General features: G+C 54.0%; 1 protein-coding gene across 1 annotated transcript in view; it reads right to left on the bottom strand.

The window, feature by feature from the left end:
• KCNK5 (potassium two pore domain channel subfamily K member 5) overlaps positions 1-21,309 on the bottom strand; it is a 37,825-nt gene extending 16,516 nt beyond the window's left edge. The window contains 1 exon segment of the mRNA XM_004739985.3: positions 20,725-21,309. Coding sequence (XP_004740042.2) covers positions 20,725-20,910 — 186 coding nt within the window. The 5' untranslated portion in view covers positions 20,911-21,309.
• Positions 21,310-23,364: the final 2,055 nt, after the last annotated feature.

Consider the following 23,364-nt stretch of genomic DNA (forward strand, 5'->3'; position numbering starts at 1 on the left):
AAATCCTGGGAGTGTCTCCCTCCAGCACGCCAGATGGGCAAAGCAGTCCCCTTCCTCTCCCACAGGGGTGTAGGGACTACGGAGTGAGAGACCCCTACACCGTGCTCAGCTTCTGCCTTGTCCTTCCCAAGCAAGCTAGCAGACCTTTCTGTTGAGCCCCACTTGATGGCTCTAACAAGGAAGCCAGGAAGGGCGCTGAGATGACATCTCCCTCCTCCTTGCCCAAACCCACAATCATTGGGCACCTCTCCCACCTAGAATTCCTCTAGCCCTAATGCTGTTTCAGACCAAGACCCTAGAGGAAAAGGGAGGCAAAATGGATAGTCCTAGTCCCATTTTGTAGCTGAGGAAATCAATCAGAGAGGGCTAGTGACGTGGGAGAAGTCACACAGCAAGGTGATGACAAAGCACTGGGAAGAATCAACCAGAAGAATCCCCTGACTCTCAGTTGAGGGCCCTTTCCACCCATCAACCAGACCACCCACCACCCACCCCTGGACTGGGCTGAGAAATGCCACCCAAAGTGGAGCTGGGAAGGGGACGATAGACAGGTAAGCACAGCTAACAGGTGGCAAAGAGCTATGAAAGGGTTGCGCAGATCTACTTTTGATATTTGGGATGAGCGTATGCGGACACTCTCTGTCCCAGCTCCCGGGATGCCTCTTGGATTTACCCCGACCTTGCAGCGGAGTGGAAGGAGCAAACACGGGAAGTCACTATCCATTCGAGGCTTCTAAAAACAGCCCTTGAGCAGGCCACAAAGGAGGTCACAGGAACTGCTGACTTGCCATCTCCCCATCCAGGGCTGATGACCTGAGGGAGATCTAGTTCACCATCAGCCTGGCTGGCCCCCACCCCACGCCCCACCCCTGCCAGCTTGCTTCCCATCCTGCAGAGCTCAGGTCTGCATGCTGGCCTGGACACCATAAACTGTGGTAGCCATCCACTTCAAAATCACAAGATCACGTTCAGGACTCCACGAGCAGCACAGGGACAAAGCAGGAAAGGCCTGGGCTTTGATGCAGACATGCCTGGATTGAAATCCACGCTCTCCCACTCACCACCAGATCACCTGGGGGCATGTCCTCCCCCTCTCTGAGCTTCAGGTTTCATATTTGTCAAGTGGGGGTACCAAGACTTCGTGGGGTTGGGGTGCGGGTTCAGTGTGGCCGTTCAAGGGCTGCTCCTGAAAACAGGTACTAGGTAGAAAAGTGCATGTGAAAGAACACGGGGGATGGGGAGGCCACCTCCACTCCGGGGGAAGTGCACCTGCTGGACAGGGCCTCTGGAGCTATAGACATGAGAGATGGGCTGTCAACAGCAATGCCCTCCTTCCCAGCTACCACCACCTGGAAGACCAGGGCTTGGCACAGTACTTATGGCTACAGACATTCTAGTAGATATCTGTTATCTAGCCCACTGTTTCATCTCCCCCCAAAAGACCGTGGATTTGGAAGGCAGGCCTCACTCATCCCTTACCCCTAGAGCAGTACCTGGCACTAGTAAGCACTCAATATTAATGAGTAACTGAGTCTCTGAGATGTAAATCTTTTACAACCAGCCCTTCCAGGGCACGAGGGGTGCCGGTGTGTTCAGGGTGGGTTCTGGCTCCACAGGAGCAGATGGGCAGTTCTGGTAGGTGCAGGCAGCCCGGGGTGATGGCTCTGTGTTTCTCTACCCCACTGCCTTTCCCCTGCATCACCCCATCCCACCTGTCTTCAAGGGTAAAGCCCCCAGAGGGCCTAGCCCTGGTGAGTCAGCTGACTTTGCAGACTTTGGAACCATCAAGATTTTAGAGGAAGGAGGCAGATGGGTGGGGAAGGGTGGGAGCCCAGGAGGCATTTCAGGGTGAGGGCCACAGGTCTTCCCACACATGATCCCATTTTCCCACATCTCAGCAGTGGGGCGGGACACTCTGTTCCACGAAGCTCTCTTGGGCCCTGGTGGCTGTCAGCCCTGTTCCTCTGGACACAGCTGCCTGCTGCCCTGGGCTCCCCTGCTGGGATGCTGAGGACAAGGTTCCCTACCTCTGGCACCCCCCACCCCAACCGACTCTTGCTTTCACGGTACAAAACCCATTCTGATGACACCTGCGGCATTCCTGCCTCCTGGGTTCTCCAGCACCCTGGAAAGAAGGTCTGTGGCTGACAAGGCCCCCTCCTGCCTTGTCTCGCAGAGCACACCAGCCCACCGGCACACTCCTCCACACCCAGGGGCCTCGAGAGCAGCCCCTCCTCCTGCTCCTTCCTCCTTTCCCTCTAGCTTCACCCAGGACTGGTAGCTCTGGGTAATAAATAACCACCCACCCTTGAAGCCTGGGGTTCTGATGATAAGGAATTATTAAGCTTACCCATTTATTGTAATTTAAGATGACTAGATGGTTAAACTGTAAGCCCCTTCACTAATTTAAAAAAAAAAACAAAACCACCCAGGGGGTCTTAGAGGGTGGGTGGCAGGAATTCTGCATGAGCGGCAGGCACCTTGAGCTTCTCTACTATGTAGGAACCCCCCTGCCTGCTTCCTACCCAGCACCCACCAACCCCCCAGCCCCTGATCCTGGCCCTACCACCTCCCAGCACAATCCCAGCCCACCGCTCTCCACAAAGCCCCCTGTGGGATCTTCCTGAGGGCCAACCACCTGTCACAAAATCCTTCCTTATTGTCAGACTCTAACCTAAATCCCTCCGGCTGCACTCCAAGCCCATTTCCTCTGGTTCAGTCTCCAGCTGGAGACGAACAACAGCTGGCTTCCATCCTCCCTGGAATAAACTGTACCAGAAACTACCGGCGAAGTGGCACAGGCATTTTGGGGTGGGGGGTACACCTCCCCACTGCAGGGAGGTGGAGGGGCGGACGGCAGCTTCTGCCTCCATGGCCCCCAGAGGCCAGATCAAACCCCATGAGAAGATGGAGTCCCGATCAGAGACAAGGGGCAAGACCGCCAAGCCCAGCTACCATGAGGATCCCTGGGCCAGACATATGGGGAGCAATGTCCTAAAAGACCGACTGCCCACTTCCCAGACAGCCACAGATTTCACACATCCTGGCTGCCAAGGCCCCCTGTTTGGAAATCACAGAGAGGAGATACGAACAGGATCCCCAAAAGGTGTGGGACAGGCAAGGACGCCAGATATAGACAACCAGCACCCCCCACCCCACTTGCCCCCGGGCCAATCCTACCCACGCGGGTTGTGAAGGCACAGGGCCAGACCAGGCACAGTGGCCTCAGCCTTCCCTGCCTGGGATGGACGCGCCCCCCACCCCAGCCCACCTCCCATCCCCAGCCGACTGGGGCATGGACGTGACCAGGAGAAGAAACAGAGAGCCGTTTTGTGCTGAAGGTACGGAAAAGTACAGCCAGGCGCTCCCAGCACACAGAGGCTGGGTGAGGTGAGGGCTGGTGTAGGGGCTGGAAAACCTCCCGTGCCCAGACCTGGGGCCCAGGACCAGTGAAAGGCCGGGTGACAGGAAACTCTCCAGTGGCACAGCCGCAGAATCGTGCCTGTGGGGCCGCCCCACTGCGAACCCCACGAGGCGAAACGGATCAGGACCGCTGCTCACTCGGTCTCTCCTTCACGAGGGCTGTGATGTTAAGCAAAAGGCCCTTCTCAAGTCTGCTTAACCCCTCCGCCTCACCCCACCCCCCAGGCTCTGGCAGCCCTCAGTCTTCTTAGTGCAGTGCAGTAACAGTGAGTGCTCAGGCCTGCAGGGGGCCAGCTAGATCCCCTGCCGTAGAGGTCAGAGGTCACGACCTCCATTTCTTTCCTTGTAAAATGGAATACTACTCCCTGCCAACTCTCAGGGTTCTGGATCCAAAGGCTCAGTGGACGTGGACACGAGGAGGTTGCACAGGCAAAGCTACAGATGCTCCTGACTTGAGAGGCGAGTCAAGATGGCAGGATGGGAAGGGGTTCCCTTCACCCTCAATCCCCGCAAGGGACCCTGGGGTATCCCCTCTTTGGAGGGGCATGAGGGCAGCTATGTCTGACTGCTATGAAGGCCGCATCTGGCCAGGTCCCAGCCCCAAGCCCCATGCAGAACCCACCCAACTTCATCTAACCCAAGGAAAGATGGGGCCAGAAGCACGAACGACCTTGCACTGTGCAGTTCCAAGTCGGATCTACTGGTTGAGTATTTGCTGAGCACCGGCCACATGCCTTGATGCTGTGCGCCAAGCAAGCCAAGTGCAAGACACAGGCCCTGCCTAGCAGGACTCGCCGTCCTCGCGCCAGAGACAATCTGGCACACAGAAGTTTCTCGATGGTGGAAGATACCACGACAAAGCAGTGGACAAACATCGAGGCCAGGACAAACCCCGGGGTTCGAGCCATGCCCTTGTCACAAGTCCCAGCAAATGAGCACAAAGCTGGACAAGGAGCTCAAACACAGACAGGGAAACGGAGGCTCGCAAGACGCAAATGACTAGAGCAGAGCCATCTCCCAGCGAGTGGCCTCCCCCAACTCTGAGAACTGCCTGTCCCGCCCCCTCCGTCCCCACCCTTGGGTCTTGCACTTTTCCTGGAGCGGGACCCCAGAAAGAAGCTGCAAAGCCCATACCAGTTCCATCAGTCACCCCTTCTTCCACTCTTTCCAGATTTGTGATGGAAAACATGTTCACGGTTCTCATCCCAAGGGGAAGATGTGCCAACAGACTCACCCAAGCGGTGAACCTGAACCTTAAGTACAGGCTTCCCTCCCAAGGACCAGAGAAGAAAGTTGATGCTTCACTGGAGATGGGCAGGCCGCGGGAAGGGGGTGGAGTGGGTGATCAGAAGGAATTGAGACCCTGAAGCAACAACTGGAGACCCATGAAAAACGACGAACTTGGGGCGCCTGGGTGGCTTAGTCAGTTAAGTGTCTGCCTTCTGCTCAGTTTGTGATCCCAGGGACCTGGGATCAAGTCCTGCATCCGGCTCTCCGCTCAGTGGGAAGACTGCTTCTCCCTCTGCCCCCTCCGCCTGCTTGTGCGTTCTCTGTCTCTCTTAAATCAATAAATAAAATCTTAAAACACAACAAAACAAAACGACTGACTTCCCACAGTCTGGTCCCACCTCCACCGAACCGAGCCTGACCGATGACACCAGGAATGACCCTCCCACCAAATACCCACTCATCTGAGTCTGATGCAGCTCAGAGGGCAAGGCAGTTCAGGGCTCTCTGAATCACTTTCTGGGGTGGAGGGTGGTGGTGCTCACCTCAGAAGGGCTTGCAGGTTCCCGGTGGGTGGCACAGGGAAACCATGTCTGGTGGGTTCCCGGCACGTCACGCCCGGCACTTCTCTGAGGCGGCCAGGTCAGGCTGGCTGTCCCCTCTCCCACCCCAGAGCGGGAATGGAATTTGACTAGACACCGAGAGAAGCCACTGTGCCATTAGAAACCTCCACAGATTCCTATCAACACGCCAGTGCTGTCCAAGAGAACTCTCTGTGCTGATGGAATGTTCTACATCTGAGCAGTCCCATGTGGCTACCAAGCCTTTGAAATGTGGCCAGGGTGACCAAGGAACTAAATTTTAATTTAAAATTAAAGAGCCATGATATTTAGTGATGGCACGTTAAAAAAAATTAATTAGCTACATGTGGGTGATTACTGATACCGAATCAAACACGAGACATCCTACCCAAATCCTCTCCTAGGCAAGGCGTGCCTTCCCCTGGACCCTCAGGTTCACCCCAGACCTCGGGCTGTCATCTACGGCATGCTCCAGACTCTGAATTCCGTGCACGCTGACCCAAATCTTGCCGGCTTGTGCTTTTGTTCATCGGAAAGGCAGGGCAAGGTCTCCTTGTGGCCCTGTGGGGCTTGCCGAAGCTGGATGCAATGGAACATGGGGGCCGTGGGCCTCCAGAAGACACAGTCCCTTGCAGGGGATGCGAACCCCAGCACTGGGCTCAGCCGTTGGGGCTCCCCAGGCTCTGCCAGGCACCTCTCAGGGAGCCCCACTTGGAGGCTGCCAACTCACAGGCGTCTAGTCTCCAGCAGCTTGGTTTGCAGACTGAAGGCCCAGCGGGCATCCCCCGTCTCTGAGACCCTTCCCCTCCAAGTGTTCAACAGCACTGCTGCTTGGGAAGCCACCACTCTGGCAGCTAAATTTAAAAATAATGACAGGACGCTGTTAGCAATCCCAGGACTGACACCGGGTCTCAGAGTGTGTTCTGTTTAAGACCCGGTTTGGCTTTGTGCTTGGTGTTCCTCACACGTTTAAAAATAGCGAGCCTAGAAGTGGCTAATGATATAAATTCAGTTTCCTTGTTTTAAAGGCAATTCAACAGCATTTCAGAAAACTGGGGAGTCAGAGAAAGAAAAAGCAGCAATCATCCTGCCTCCCACTCAGCACCGACTGCCTTCTGTTTCTGCACCGAGTTTCTGTGACTCAGTGCGAACAGAACCACACGTGCACTTGGGCGCCCTGGCCGCCCTCACCCCCAGGCTGGTTTTTGCCAAACTTGAAGTCTAACTTCCAGCTCAGGCCCACTTTGGGAACACCAGCGGAAGGACTGGGAGACCACCCCCGCCCTCAGGACCTGGGAGTCCCCTGCGCCAGTCTATCTGAGGGGGTCCCATCAGAAGGCCCCACAGCCCCAGCCTGGCCAGAAGGAAGGACCACTGTGTGTGCAGAGATGCAGGGGAGAGGTGTGGAGGGCTGTGTGTGCACACACACAACACCAGCGTCAGGGAAGGGGAGAGTTTTCTAAGACCTGTGTGCGGTGACCCCAACAATGAGCAGGCCCGGGAGGCAGAGGGTCTGACCATACACCGCTCTCAGCCCTGGAAGATTCCAACAAGACAGGGCATGCCGAAATGGAGATCTGTGAACTTGGAGGCCTCAGCTGGCTGGGTGCAGAGAGGAACCTTCTAGAGCAGGACCCGACAGTGTCCCCCACAACTCTGACGTCGCCCTGCCCCAGCACTATGGAGCCTGCCCCAGGTCGAGACGTGGCTCCATGCCCAGGGAGGTAACACTTTGCTGGGCAACCAGCTGAGCTGTCCCAAGAGGACATGTGCACAGGAGGACGGCAGGGCCGTGGGTGGGCCCACGGCACCTAGTGGGGGGGTGCAGCATCTGGGCAGGCAAGACCCCCGCTGGGAGGGTGAGGGACAAGTATCCAGATTGGAGGTGGGCCTAGAAGGAGGGCCGCAAGGGTCCTGCCTCTGGGCTTTGGAGGCTGGAGAAGACAAGCTAAAGGACACAAGCCTCCCAGTTCACAGTGGTTTTTTTACTAATTATCCCTCACGGGGTACTACGTTTGTGATGCAATGGGGCACAGGGTTAGGACCTTGCAGAGCGGGGGGGAAGAGTGCAGACAAGGCAGAATCCCCCAAGGCAACATGCTCTGATGCCCCAGGGTGCAGAGGTGATGCCCCGAGAAGGATGAGGAGCCTGCCCTGGCAGCCACAGCCTACAGTGACTTTTCTCCCTTGGGGCCCCTGAAACCCCTGCCACTTGCCCCATTACTAATTAATAATCCTTGATCTAAGGTCCCACCCCAACCTCAAAAAGCAGGGATGATGTCCAAGTCTTCCCATGATTTCCACAACCCTTAAACCAGCACTGGGCATACAGCAGGTGCTCGGGAGGTTATCTAACTGGCCTTAGTGACCAGGTCCTGGGTTCAGAGAGGGGCAGTGATCTGGTCTAGTTGCGCAGTAAGTCAGCTGAGCAAGCCCCAAGACCTATGAGTCCCCAGCGCACGGGGCCGCTCCTAAGTAGATCTCTGGGCTGCGGCTAGCGTCTGGGGGATGGGAGAGAAGGGGTGTTGAAAAGCTGATAATCAGGACACCCTCCCTTTTCCTGCTCCCCAGAGGGGTGCTGATGAGACACTACTGCATCAGCCTGTCCCACTTAGCCCACTCAGCACTTATGCCTCAGTGAGAGGCGGCCCTTCCACCCGCTGCTCCAGGGGGCCGGGATGCTGAGAAGGGAAGGGCATCCGTCCAAAGCTAACAGTGTCAGTATGCATTCCACGATCCGGGAGGCAGGAGCTTTATTTGAACAGCAGAGACGGGCCAGGCCTGGGGCTGCTGTTCTTTCTCCTCTGGAGGGTCTGAACAGGTGCCATCCTGCACCCGGGATGTGGGAGGATCAAGGAACTTGCACTAGTCACCACGGACACCCACGCCCAAATCAACATTCGAGGCCGTACCCTGGGGTCCTCAGCCTACGGCAGGATCACTGATCCCTGTCATCAGCCACACAGGCAGGTGGCACTTCTACTCCAGGAGAATGGCAAGACTAAAACTATTCCCTCCCAAGGTGGGGACCGGAGTCCTGCTGGGGCTTTGCCCTGGGGAAGCCAAATGTGGGCAGAGGTTACAAGTACAGGTTTAGCTGCTGAGGAGGGAGCAGGTAGTATGGGGACTCAGATGGAAACCCCACCACTGACAAGCAGTTACATTCCCCCTCCAGCTCCCTGATGCTTTTCTGAAGGCTCGGTTGCTGGGTCCCCTGACCCACAAATTCTAAGTGAAGGGTCAGTGCCTGTTGGCTCTGTAAGGATGCTGGAGGAAAGGGGCTGAGAGCAGGAAAGGAGTTGATAGTCCTGACCCTGAACTCTGGCCTCTACTTACAGGACCCCAAGATTTCCTGCTTTAAACCTTTTCATGCTGAAAATGGCAAATATACCTATGTATGGTCAATGTGGTCGGGGAAACAGTGGTGTCAGAACCCACAAGGCTGTAGAACACAGTGCTCAGCAAAGGCCAGCAAGCAGGCCTGGAATGCTTTTGGGGTGCTAGGAGCCAATGGGTCCCAAGGAGAAAGTGCAGCCCCAAGGAGTGGCTGGTAGCCTAGCAAGATGGGTAGGACTGGCGCCAATTTAGGACTCCACAGTCTAAATGACGGGGCGCCTCTACAGAGCTCTGGCTCTGGACACAAAGGCCTGGGTTCAGGCCATTAACTAGCTGTGTGACCTTGGTTATGTCTTTAATCTCTCTGCTTCAGATGCCTTATCTGCAAAATGAGGTTCCCCACAGCACTTATCTTGTCATTGCTGTGGGAGGGGGGTTGATGCGTGTGGTGATGGCCCTCGCCCAGCCTGTGGCTCCCTTTCCATCACCAAGTGCCAGCCACCGTTACTTCTGGTTACGGTTATACCGTGACTGTGGTCCTGCCCCCGCAGCCACCCTTCCCTGCAGTGACTTACGTTACTAGCGGATACAGACCTCGAGTTCTTGGTAAGAACTGAAAACTTGTGATGCTTCTACAACGTCTTAAAACACCTCTCCTCCCTCATGAGATGGCCTTCTGTCTATATGAAGGCCAACTGGGATCAAAGGGACGGGTCCAGAAAGAGGCCAAGACCACGCCGATAGTAGAGTCCAAATGACAGAGGCCACAGCAAGAATGTTAGCTTGGTCTGACCGAGAAGCCACCGAGGGTTTTCTCGGTTGGGGGTCACGATCTGAGTCTATGAAGACCCCTGACAGCTGACAGCCATGACAATGGCCAGGACAGCTATTAGGACGTGTGGTGGTCACCTTTCAACCTAACTCTCGGGGACCTTGCTTCCAAGATGACTTCCCTAATTGCCCCACTTAGCTCTAATTACTGCTTCACTCTCCTTCCCTGCCCCTGGTGAGCACAGTAACCTGGGGAAAGTTACATAACCTCCTAAGGACTGGGCCTTGGCTCCAGGGCTATCCCGGGAGGCCGGTTAGGTAACCACTAAGCTTCCTTCAGCATCCCAATTCATGATTCACTGCCAGGAGAGGTGCCCAGAGCTTGACCCTCCTCCCCCATCAGCCTCCTCTGCCAGCCTCCAAGCGGGGTGCTCTGGGCTCTGGAGAAACCAGCTAACAGCAGCTCCTTGGGTGTCAACACTTGGGGTGCGGGGTCCTGTGACAGGGCGACTCCCTGGGAGGCCTCCAATCCGTTCTGCTCCAGGTTCTGGACAGCCCTAAAAAAAACATCCTCCTTACAGAGCTTACAGTTGCTTCCATCTCGACTCCTGCCTCTCGTCCCACTAAAACTCACTAGTTAGGGTGGGGAAGCTGCCACTTGAGGTGCCAGGAAGGCGTGTGCTGGGCAGGGTAGGAAATCAGGCAGACCTGGTTAGTGTACAGAGAATCAGTGTTCGGCACCCCAAAGCACCACCATGGTTTTGGTTTAAAGGCCATTTAAAAGGGGATTTGAGACAGGGTGACAGATGGCTTGGTAGAAAAATACTCCGGACCTGGGCAAGCAGAGCCGGTTTACCGGTAGAACTTAGTTCTACCGTCTGTCCCCACCCAGCTCCTCACCAGGCCTCAGTTTTCCTACCTAGCAAATGGGATGGTGTTTCACTGCCATACCTGTCAGGCCCAGAGAGGTCACAGGAAGGCACCTTGGATGAACGGGTCTGCACAGACCCATGGCAAGGCCCACGGTGGGAATCTGGGAAGGGCAGGAAGCCTGTGTATCTGCGAGCTTCTTGGGGTCCTCCAGGTACTTCAGGCTACAATGTGCAACACTCCTGCTCTGTTCCCTGGGGCCAACACCCTCAGTCCACTGTGCAAGGCTCCCCATGACTGGGGCCCTGAGGGAGAAAATGCCCAAGGTAGGCTCCAGCCGGGCCAGAGTGATCAGGTTAGGACATGCCCCTCTCCCCGAAGAATAGCCCGGCCTTTGCTCCTGTTCCTCAGCAGGCTCTGAAGGCCTCGACCTGTCTCCACAAGGGAGGGGCAGGGGTGTTGCTTGCCTCCCCCAGCAGGTCCACTTGCCTTCTTGGGTTTCTGCAGTCCTTGGTCTGAAGGCATTCCCCAAAAGGCAGAGATGCGGCTCATTCTCTTTGCAGCAGGTTTCAAACAGGTTTGGGCACATAGTATGTGCTTAGTAAATATCTGCTGAAGAAAGCACTGGATGGCTATTTGCTCTGCCTCAAGTTCCTTGAAAGCAGCAACCACGGTGAGCCTGGCCGGCTGGCCCCAAGTGAAGGGGGGTGGGGACTTGGTGGAGGGAGCAGGGGCTGGACAGATTGGCCTTGTTAATCCCAGGAGAAACAAGTTTAGCAGAAGTTTATGAAATATGGGATGGGGAGAGGAAGCAGGGAAGGGAGTTCCCAGAGATAAAGACCCAGAGAGGGAGAGCTGTTACAAGTTCCTCGAAGAGGGAAGAGACAGCAATAAACTGAATTTAAAGGCTAACTTGGAGCTGACAGCAGGGCCACAGCAAGTGACCTCCACGCACATTTTCTCCTACGATCTCCTGTGATCTCCACCCACCAAGATGGGTAACACTGTTCCCACTTTCCAATGGAATAGTGTGCTCAGGGTTGCACAGCTTGCAAAGGTGCTGGGACTTGAAAAGCCTGTCCTTCATCACTAGGAAACGTGGCCCCGGCTCGTGAGGCTTGAAGGGGAAAGCAGGAGCACATTTGATAATGGCATTCCCCTCCCCTCCTCCTTTCCACAATTCCCAGCCTATGAGGCCATGGGCCACAGTCTGGGCCTGGCTCAATGCACCTAGACAAGAGCCTTGATCTTCCAGAGGCCCAGCCCCTCCTGACTGGACATGGAAATGGAAGGCCCACAAGGCTCGCAGCATCCCCCTCGGAGCCAGGCACACCACTGGGCACTTGGGGCCCAACAGACATTGTGAGCACAGCAGTGGGCAATTAAATCCACAGGCTTCGTGCACGGGTCTGTAGACCTGGGCCGAGGGTGGGGAGACATGTCCCTGCCCAGGCAGGGCTCCTACGGTCTAGCTGGGCCTAATTTAATAGGCACTATGAGCGTTCTTGAGTGCATGGATGAATTTACTTGAGGGAAATGGAGTCCAGAGCTCGGCACAAAGCAGCACCACAGGCAGAACTGGAATCAGGGTAGAATCCACTATTTCCTACACAGCAGTTCAGGTCCGAGCAAGCACAGACAAAGGGAGGGACTTTGAACATGGTACTGGCCTGGCCATCAAGCACCCTGCTAGACTTTTCTCCTGGGGCCCCCTGGGGGGAGGGGAGAGAAAGCTTCTCCCTCCCAGGAAGAGCCTAGCTAAGCAGCTGCAGCCAGATTACACTGGGCCATGGGAGGTGACAACAGCCACAGTACACAATCCTGCCTAAATATTTCGACAGGAAACCCAAATATTTAGATGGAAAAGAGGAAAAATAGAAAAATAGAATGCACATTTCAAAGGCAATCAAAGGGACCTGTCTACCAAGGGCCCTCTGAAAGGGGAAGTGGGTGGGGGTGACTGCCCCCTACGAGGGTATAATTCTGACCCGGGATCCTTTGTGATTACACACCATGTGAGTCCATCTGCACCTGGAATCCTCTAGAATAGGAAAAGTTTGATGGGGACTTGGGACGAGCCCGGGCCCTGCTGGACAGGAAGAGGAGGCCAACCTGCTATATGTTTAGATGTGGACCATTAATTCTTTTGAGGGGAGGGCTGTGGGTGAACTTGAAAGAAATAGGAAATGGTGGGGGACTCCACTAGAAGGAATCTGGTGGGCTTTACCATCTGTATCTCCATCTCCAGATCCAGAGCTCAGTCCGCGGTGGGGCCTGAAACAGCCATCAGAAACAGCCCCCCCCCCCACCCTGAGAGATGGGGCACAGGATCGGGAGCTAACAGGCAGCAAGTCACCAGCTGCATGCGCCAGGCACTCTGCCTAGTACGTTTCCATGGACTCTGCGGACATGAGGGAGATACTGTACTACCGTCCCATTTTGCAGATGAGGAGACTGACCTGCCCAAGGTCACGCAGCTTGGTAAACATCCTGATAGCTAAGGCATTGAAGACACCATGCAAACCTGACCCTTTCCTGCCTCCAAGCTCCTTGTTTTTTTGTGGACTCCAGGTTCAAATCCTCATTCTTAATTCCTAGACGTACAGCCTCTAGGTTGAACCTATGTGGCTGTGGCTCTTACCAAGATGCAGTGCTGGTAAGAGCCCTTCCAGCAGAGGGCTGTGCATGGATTCATGAGGTGAGGCACCGAAGAGTTCCCACAGCCTATGGCTAAACAAGCGCTCGGCTCACACCATTCCTACCCCAACCCCTGTACTCCAACCTCTGGGCTGTTTCTCCATTCCTGGCTCTGAAGTCACCAGGGCAGGATGAATCTCAGCCTCTAGTTAGCCATGTAGACCCAGCCAAATCCCCTGGCCTCCATTTCCCTAGAAAATGGGCGTAACAGTAACATTTCCCCCACTGGACTCTTAAGGAGACAGTCAGAGAACCAGCCCAAGGCTGGCATGCAGTAAGAATTCGGCAGCACGCTCCCAGGCGCTGCTGGCTACACCACTATCTTTCCAGCATGCCTTATATCCTGCTTCTTTAAATCTGAGAGTGAAGGTTCATCTCTCAATGACTGACACTCAGAACCTCCTGGTACACTTACCAATATCAACACGGTGATAGGTCCTTTTACTTTTCTTCCTCTAAACTGGGGGCTCCCTGAGGGCAGGGGTTATGTGTGGGTCAGACCCAGATCCCCTGCCAGCCAAGGGGTCCTACAGGCCTCAGGAAACAGGAACCAAATCCTCTGAGGCCCTGTGACCCTCGTCCATCTCTCTGGCCTCTACCATCTGCAACCCATCACTCAGCACCAGGACCGCATTTCCCTTCATTCCACCACTGTGACCGTTTCTCTCCCTTGTGAGGCTGAACTCCCGAGGGCTAAGGCCCCTGCCTGGTTTCTGAGGCTTCAGCACACACTAAAATGCTGGCTAGCAGGGAGACCCTACTGTGAGCCCACCCTTTCTTTTGCCCAGATCTCTGAAACTTAGGGACCAGATGAACCCCTCACCAAAAACCCAGAGGCCCCAGGCAGCTGTACAGAGCTGGACTACACCAAACGCACTTTTGCTTAAAGGGACAACTAAGGCATAATTTGGTCAAATGGTTTGGGGGGGGGGGCGCTGTGGCAGGGACCCAGACCTGATTGTCCAAGGGGCTCATGGTAAGAGGAGAAGGTGCCCTAACTGAAAGTTGGGTTTGGGGGGGTTGCTGAGGGTTCTGTGGGCTTTGGTGGAAAAACCCATACTCCATCACATCAGAACAAGGAAGGGAAGAAGCATCCTTATCAGAACACCCATGGGGTGAAGGGATCAGCCCACAGAAATGCTGTTAATTTCGAGTCAAATACTCCACTTCTTTAAAGTTGCAAAGCCAGTGAAGGAAGAGGGAACTTTCTGAAATGCTGTTCACTCCCTTACTTGAAAATTACAAAAATTTGGTCAGTTCAAATTCCTTGGCTAAACCCAGAGGACTTCATCATCTGACCCTCACCCTCTAGCCCTGTGGCTGCTGCCCAGGATCATCAGGCAGTTTTCCTCCTCCCTGAGAGCTGTGGGCAAGAAAGATCTATACACCCCCCCCCCCCCCCCCCACCTTATTTGTTCAGCAACTTAAAAATCTCACTGATGCACACCCAGAAGAGGGACTCTGGATCATACGGTTCCACTTCTAATTTCCTGAGGAACCTCAGCACTGTTTTCCATAATGGTTGCACCATTTTTCTCAAAGAGACAAATACTCTGTGATTCCACTTGAAAGGTATTTAAAGTAGCCAGACTCACAGGAACAGAACATAAACTGCTCATTAGCAGGGACTGGGGGAGAGGGGACACGGGAGCTGTTTAATGGAGGTAGAATCTGTTTTGCAAGATGAAAAACTTCTGGAGATCTGTCTCACCACAGCGTGAATATACCTAACATGAAGGAAATGTACTCTTAAAAATGCTTAAGATGGGGAAAAAATGGATATGATGGTAAACTCTGTTATGTGTTTTTTACTGCAATTAAAAAAAAAAATTGGGGGCGCCTGGGTGGCTCAGTGGGTTAAGCCGCTGCCTTCGGCTCAGGTCATGATCTCAGGGTCCTGGGATCGAGTCCCGCATCGGGCTCTCTGCTCAGCAGGGATCCTGCTTCCTTCTCTCTCTCTCTCTGCCTGCCTCTCAGTGTACTTGTAATTTCTCTCTGTCAAATAAATAAATAAAATCTTTAAAAAAAAAAATTGGTTGACATTTCTTCTGCTTCAGGAAGGTCCTCCTGATCCTGTATGAGCCAGACTTGTGTGGGCAGCCCTCTCCCAGTGCAGGGGTGTCTAGGGATAGTAGCAGGGTCAGTGGAACTAACATTTAATGAGGACTGACTATGTGCCCAGCACAGGTCAAGGCAAGCAATGAGGGTGCTATTGTGGCCTGCCTTCCGAGGCCAGCCCATAACCATGACTCACGGCAAGGATGGGACTCTTGCACCAAAAGCAAGGGCCCCGCGGTTGGTGGGGCGAGTGGTCCTTGGAGGACAGCGTGTCAACCCATCCCCCGGGAGGGTGGACAGGTCAGGCCTCCTCTGTCCTATTCAGAGAGTCCCGGAGAACTCTCACTGAAATCTCCAAGGACCCTCGCCTTGACTTGCTCCACTCTCCAACAGGCAAACCTATTTCACTTGGTTTCTTCTGGTACCCAGCACGCTTGGCCTCTCTGTATCACCCAGTTCTGGCCATGTAGTTCTTCAGCACTGGTCCGATCTAGCAATCCAATTTGTAGAAAGACTCTCTTGGGCGTTCTGTCTCAGGAGTACGGCTCCTCTGTTCCCCAAAGCCTTATACTTCCCTGCTCCCCACCCCCACCCCCACCACACATAGAGTTCAGAGGCTGAGCCCAATCTGACAGCAAACAGCCAAGTTCAAGATGAAAGCCCTTGGCCGGAGGTCAGAGCCAGCCAAGCACAGCATCCAAAACTGGAGGACTGTTTCTTTTAAACGCCAAACTATAAATAGGGCAAAATCCCAGGAAAATACTTAGACGCAACAGTCCTCACCTCCCTTGCACCCCCTCCTATAGGACTCCCCCCACCTCCACTAGAATCTTTCAACACTTGCTAATTCCCACCGTCTGAGAAGTCTCTAATACCATGCCATCTGTAATCATCCTAAGGGTTCTAGTAAAACTCTCCAAACGATGCAATAAAAATTCACTTTAACTGTTGAAACTCTAGAGCAGTTAACGGAGGCAGATTTATCGATTTAAGAACTCTTGTTTTGGGGTGCCTGGGTGGCTCAGTGGTTTAAGCCTCTGCCTTCAGCTCAGGTCATGATCTCAGGGTCCTGGGATTGAGCCCCACATCGGGCTGTCTGCTCAGCGGGGAGCCTGCTTCCCCCTCTCTCTCTGCCTACTTGTGATCTCTCTCTGTCTATCAAATAAATAAATAAATAAAAATCTTTTAAAAAAAAAAAAAAAAAGAACTCTTGTTTTTTTTTTTTTTTTTGGCGGCCCTCAACTTTGAGAGGAACATCAACAGACAAGCCATGAGGAGGGGACCTCCTCCTTCCAATTCCTCTCAAAAACCCGACTTCTCTACTTTCCACTTCTCCAGTTCTAGACAGGGAGGACCCAAGTTCACACTACTGACGTGGAAGCCTCCGTGATCTTGGATAATCAAAAGATCTATTGTGTTCCCTTTACTTACAAAGGCAGTTAAGCAGACCAGTGTGCTTTACCACTTCCAACAAGGCTTGAAACAAAAGAGGTTTTCATGTTAACTCTCAATTCTCAAAAAAATTCAATTAAGGTGCCCCACTCTCAGCATTTTGGGCAGATATAACTTTAGCACATAATCCCTGGTTATATTTTCAAATTTTGGGAGGACTGGTGTTAGTGACTTGAGGTCAGACCTTTAAAATTGTTATCAGCTCGACTGGTATAGATGGGAACAGGTATGTTAAGAAGGTTCTAGGAAATAAAAGGAGAGAGGTCTGGCACACATGGAAAACTTCCAATTAGGATAATGCAGTTTGAAACTGGCAAGGCGGCCAGCAGGATCAGAAAGGCTTCTGGGAACTGGTCAGATACATGAGAAGTCCAGCCAAACCCAGAGGTAGGGATGGGGCATCCAGTAGAAGGCAGGGTCTGGAGCCACCCCTACCACACCCCTAGGAGACATGGGGGAATCTGGAAAGCCACAGCAGGAGCACCCACTCTCTCCTCCCTTCTTCTTCCTCTCAAACCCTCCTAATTTCAAGACCCTACTTGAGGTCATCGCCTCCAGAGAGCCCTCCCTGACCCCTCAGGCTGGTCCTGGGGGCCCTCTCCAGCCGCCCCATCCTGGGGAGTTTACTCATCCTTCTTCCCAGAAGCGAGTTTCAGCCTGGCGGATGTCTTAATCCATTTTTGCACTCCCAGAGCCTTGCCTAGTGCCTGGCACACAGTGGGCCCTTAGTAGACACCTGCTGACTAATTCTCATGTACTTCGGAATACAGCACAGTGTGAAATCCGACTCTGTGCCATATAATCCTGGGCAAGTTATATATCACTGTTCCCCTCTATAAAAGGGGGTGGTCACCAAGATTTAATTAAAATAAGAACATCTATAAAGTACTTATTGGAAGCTCTGGTGCACAGTGAGTTCTCAGATCCTTCCTGTTTATGATCACCACACACCGGAGGTGAAGGCTGGAGAAGGTTCACTGCTCCCCTTTACCCCAACCCTTTGCTTTCTTGTGCTGCCAAGGGAGGGGCAGACTGAGGCTTACCGCAGTCACAGAGGAGGTGCTGGCTTTGGCCAGGCCCCACACAGGAGGCCTGTGTGCCAATGCCTGTTCTAGCGGAAAGAGAAAATAGAATTCCCCAGCCGGCCAGAGTCCACCTGAACCAATCCCTGCAGCTCACTCACAGACTAACCAGTCAACAGCTTCACATGCCCGAGGGCAAAGGTGCACAAGGAATGGGCTCTGGAGTGCTCCTGCAGTGTCGCCAAGGCCATTCCAACCTCCCTGAGCTTTGTTTCCTTATCTTAATACGTAAGATTGCTGTAAGGAGTAACTAAGGCAGGTAAAACGCCTTGTCACTGGGTCACCAATAAATGCTAACAACAGCGGGAGGCGTGTCAAGTCACACCCAAGTCACACCTGCACGCATCTTGCCTAAGGCTTCTGCTTGACCTGGTCCTCACTGGACCCTCATTTTGCAGGTGGGGAAAGAGGCAAAGTTAAATGGCTTGATGGGAAAATGGCCAAGCCAGATGGCAATACCAGCCTGTGCCCTCTCTCATAAAATGCACATGCTACCCACAATGCCCAGTGCACGAGGCATTCAGTCAATGCTAACTGCCCTTATGGAAACCGCTGCAACTTAGGAAGAGGCTGGTGGAACAAGGCTTGGGAGCAAGGTTCCAAAGTGGTTCTGAAGGCAGGAAGGAGGGCGACCACGTGCTCTGAGGCCAGTGGGGGTGGGGAGGTTTGAGGTTTGAGAGTTGGCCTTCAACCACAGCTTGTACAGGGAGGAAGCACATGAAACTTGGGGTCTATTTCCAAAGATCTAACGAAAGGTGAGGGGGGTGTGTTGCGTTAACTCCCTTTGCATGCTTTTGAAAGCACAAGCCGTTTCCAGGGTAAGAAAAACCCCAGCCCAGACTGCACCCTCACCCGCTTCTAACAACCCCTCCCAAGAGCCCACCCCAACCCCAGGAATTCCTAGCCTGGGACTTCTTTAGGATTACAAAGGGGATTCAGAACCTGACAAAACACAGAACCTCAGGTGGGCCAGATGGGAAAGAAGTTTAAGTTTTCAAAGACTGAGTCTTCGTGTTTTTTTTTTTTTTCCCTTAAGCCAATTTCCTAGGGCTGAAGGCAATGCTTCAAGTCAGAACAGAAAGCAGAGCCAGGCAATTTCTGCAGACTAAAAGTGACGCTAGCAAAATGCTTCCCCTGGTCAATTTTCATTTCTTGGGTTTTTCCTATGATGGGAGTAGACTCGCCCAGTTGGAAAAGGTTTGAGAGTTTTCTGGCCAGGGATGAGGAACAGGGCTGTCCATAATCGTCTCCAAATCAGACTGGCCTGATGCTCAAATCTAAAAATTACCTGCACACTTCTGCGGGGCCATCATTGGCGGGTTTAAGAGGACCTCCAAACAAGAAGCACAAGAAGTATTTTGTTTCCTCGAACACCTTAGGAAAGCTGTTTAACTTCCAAAGCTACTACCACCAGCTGCACCCGGCTGCCTTACCCTGACCGCCCCCCTTTCCCCTCTCCTTGGGTTTTGAAGTTTATTTTCCCACATTCAGCCTTGAATTCTTTCCTTCCTTCCCCTGCTGTGGCGAAAAGGGAAACACTTCGAGGGCAGCTTGATTCTTCATCACCCGCGCCTGCCCTCTTCCCCCTCTTAAACAAAGCCCTGGAAGAAACTAAACAACAACTAGTTCTCCGGGGAAATTGTTTCCTCAAGGGAAATTATAAAGTGACCCCTCCCCAACGCGCACACACAGGGCACGCATTGGAAGGCGCTCCTGCTATGGGGTGAAACCACACAACCCTCTGAGCCCATGCTCCCCACCAAACCTCATCTCTCCTGGGCCCCCACTCTGGGGATGGCTACAGGTCCAGAGACTCTCCCCACTAAAATCCAACACCAAACCTGCCCAACCTCCCCTCTTGCTGGCCTCTGGGAAGTCAAGTCTGTACTTGCCCAAATGGTGGTAAGTACTTATATGCTCATGTGTGTAAATGTCCATTGATTTCAGGACAAAAAGGAAGTGGCCAAGGCAAGACCTGCTCATGTGCTCCACAGCGTTCAACTTCCCAGCCGTCCAGGGCAGGGAAGACAGATGAAGACCGGTTCGTTCTCATTTCACATATGGGGAGATTTGAGACGGGGTCAAATGAGACAACTAAACAACCATAACACGTTGGGGGCCTGCTACAGATTAAGTGTTTGTTCCATCAAACCTTCTTTCTGGCATCTTTCGCCCCAAGAGAAATCTAACACCTTGGACAATCTCCCTCTATTCCACCCCACAATCTAGAACCTTCACCAGCTCTTATATCCAGGTTCTGGTCCTTCCACTGGAGGGATGCCATTAATGCAGGCCAAGAGGATGAGGCCAAGGACCTCTGAGAAACTGGAGCAAAGGGCCCTGGGTCCCCAAACAGACTCAAGGTCCCAACCAGCATGGTCAGCTCCAGTTTATCCCAGTGAGGTCAAAGCCATCCATAGAACACAGGGAGAAGATAAGAGGCTTTCAATCCCAACACGGAGAAGAAACTACCCCCCAACACCTCCCATTCTGCTCAACCTCTCCTTCCCCCTAAAAATGATCCCCAGCATTTTGTTCCTTTGTTCAAGCTGCTACTTTCACAAACTTTAACTCCAAGCCTAGGGGGAGGAGGGGGACTGTCTCTGAGAGATAAGCCCTGCCGGAAGCGTGAGCGCGTCCCCAGCATTCCAGCCATCGCCCCCCACCCCCCATCCAGGGTGCTCTGGTAGGACAGAGCCCCCTACCTACTTCCTGAGGGGGTAGGCTTTGCTCAGGCTGGGGCTGGGGCGGACCCTCCACCGACTACGCTGGGCTCACATTCGCGAAGAAAAACCGCGCGGGCGCGGCACCGGCCTGGAGCTGGGAGGTGGAGATGCGGAGGAGTGGCACCCGGCTCGCCTCCCGAACTCCGGGAGCGTCTCCAAGTGAAGATAAATGCCTTTATCCGCCCTCCAGCCCCCTTCCAAGCAGGGAGGTACCCGCACACTCACACCGAGCCACCACGAAACCTGGTTCACTCGGGGGGTGACCCTCAACTTCTCTCGGGACAAACCGGGTTCCCAAAGAATCTCGGCGCCTGGGTCACTCCGGCGTCTACCCGTGAACGACAGATCCCAGCAGCCAGACCCATGCGAGACATCCTTTCCTGCCACCCCCAGGACTACCCACGGGGACTGTGGGTTATCCAAAGCTGTGAAGGGCAGCCCTTCAGCACTCCTGACTCTCTGGCCGGCTCTAAGTATGTAGGGGCACGGACGGCGGCTCACCTGCAAGATCTTGTCCAGGCCCTCCTGGCCCAGACACGGGAACTCCTTGAGCAGATGCAGTTTCTGTGTATAGTAGCTTTTCTTGGCCTCTTTCCAGTGCGGCTCCTCGAGCACCTCGAAGATCGCTGCCCCGATGGCCAGGTAGAAGATGATGGCCGAGGTGAGCAATGGGCCCCGGTCCACCATGGCTCCTGAGCGGCTGCCTCCTGGAGAAAGCCTCCCCTAGCCCCAGCGGCTCCCGGTCCACGCGCCCTCCAGCTTCTGCAAACAGCTGTTTGAATTTGGAGCTTCGCATGCGCAGTGTCCTATTCCTCCACCCCCCGGCGCCGCTCCCCGGACAAAGTTGCTCAGTCAAATTGGGCCACCGAGCGCGGGTAACTGTACGAAGCTTTCCTCCCGCAAGCGGGGTTGCGGGGGGGGTGTGGGAGGCGGGCGGACACCAAGGTGGGGGCAAGGGGGCCGCCCTGCCTCGCGGGGCTGAAAGGAGCTGGGAGGGGGTGGAATTAAGGCCAGACTCTGTGGAGACACGTGGGCCGGCCTCCGCGAGCTAGAGCAGTGTGCGCTGCGCCCGCCTCCGCGCGCCTCTTTAACCAGCGCCCCGCGCCTGATTCCCGTGGGGGAGGGGCCCGCGCAGGCCCCGCCTCCTCGCCTGCACTGCCCGCCCCCCCCACCCCGCGCAGGCCCGGCCCTGCGCTGGCCCCCAACGAGGTGCGCGCTGCGCAATTCGGTGCTCGGTGCGCTCCCGGTGCGGCCGCCAGGGGAAGCTGCGCGCCCCGCGGTGCCACAGGGGTTGGGGTCTCCGGGGCTCGCGTTGGTGTTTTGTGCTGATGGTATTAACTAAGAGGAGTGTGTACCTATTGATTAGGGTCGGGAAGTTAGTACTATTCTTACTTTCATTGTAATTCAACTTCCATGCTCTGACGTTTCTGCCAAGAAAGTTTGATTGTCTCGGTCTCTTTCTCTTATACCCTCCTGTAAACCGGGTTGGCGGCGGCAGCGGCGCTGGGCGGTAAGACTAGAAAGGGACTGGAGAGACTGTAGAGAATCAGGATAGCAGGAGCTAATCCAGCCACAAAGGCGAGACTCCCCGCTCTTGGCCCATTCTCACCTGCCTTGGTGAGACCCCCCACATTGAGAAGGCGCTGTTGAGGCTTCATTCTCGTAGGTGCCTATTCCGCAACCCTCATCTACACCCACACATGCGCACTCATCCCCACTGTTGGGAGATATTTTCTTCCTAATTCCTTCTGAGAGACGATATTTAACTAATGCACCCTATAACGGTAAAGTGACTGCTGGGGGAGGGAATCTGGATTGTTCAAGGACATGTCCCTGGACTGTTACGTAGGAGACACTCAATAAGCATTTGTGCAATGAAGGAGTGAATGAATTTGTTAAGAACAGACGCTGAGGACCTCTCTCACTCATCAAGGGGCTGAAAACCCCAGGGAGTACCACATCCTTTCCATGCATCACGATCCGGGCCTCTAATTATACCAACCTTGCAGTGAGGAAACTGAAGTCGTGGTGGGTTAGTATATTAAAAATTTCCAACCAACAACAGCCAGAAATTGGAATGGCACATTCCAGTGCTTGGTACCAAGAGGCTGGCCTTGACCCTGTGGTGGCCTCTGTGGGGGCAAGTGTGGCAGTGAGCCAAATTGGTGCACTGCCTTTAGCCAAGGCCATTTTTCCCCCATGGGGATGGCGAGGGACTTTGTTCAGGTGTTGAGAGTTAGGACGTTTTTTCTTGGGGGGGGGGGGATCTGTGACATGTCCAAATTGGGCAGGGGCAGAAGGTCTAGGGAAACAGGTGTGAAGGGTTGATCTGATTTAGTGGATGTTTCTATCCCTCCTTTATGGCCCCCTGTGTGTGTCTCCAGGAGGCAGGGCAGGAAGTCCCATGTTTCCTGATTTGGTGTCTCTGGGATTTAGGGAGCCAGGTCCCCTCAACAAGGCCTTTCAGTTGCTGGCTCTGGAGCCCAGCCACTCCCCAGCCAGGCCTGGGCCCTACCCCTGGCAGACCACTGTTCTGTAATTCCTGTCTGCCTCCTACTGAGCCTACAGTCAAGCTCTGCAGTCCCGCCGTCCAGCCCTCAGCCCACAGAGCCCCCAGTCTTCTGTCCCAGATCCCCTGTGTCTCCAGAGAAAGTCAGGGACTGTGGTGTGAACCGTTCATCCAGAGGGGGGTGGGGGCAGTTTGGGAGGCCCCAGGCTCTCTCTGTGTTTGGAAAATTCTCCACTGTTCCTCTCCCACCTCCAGTCTGCGTTCTTTTCCTAAGAAAATAAAGGGCCTCTTCCTATTTCAGTTTCACTGTCTCACCAAAACACTGCAGAATGCTTTGGAATGAATCAGGTTTTATTCAAAGTTTTAAAAATTTCTAGTTTCTCTTATTCAAAGTTTTTATAATTTCTAGTTTCTCTATCTTTCCACCTTACCTATTTCTCCCTTTCCCAGCTTTTCTCTTGCCCTCAGTGTGGTGCTCACTGTCTCCTCATCTCTCCTTCTGTGATCCCATTCCTTACCTTTCTGTGTCTTCCTGAACCTCTTGACTTAGCTCTCCATTCACGCGCCTCTCTCCCCTTCCCCGGGCTCCTTCCAGAGTGATTGTGCTTCTCCTCTCCCCTCACTTCCTCCCC

The sequence above is a fragment of the Mustela putorius genome, unplaced genomic scaffold (genome assembly GCF_011764305.1).
Source record: "Mustela putorius furo isolate JIRA1106 unplaced genomic scaffold, ASM1176430v1.1 tig00003983_pilon_pilon_pilon, whole genome shotgun sequence".
Lineage (NCBI taxonomy): Eukaryota > Metazoa > Chordata > Mammalia > Carnivora > Mustelidae > Mustela > Mustela putorius.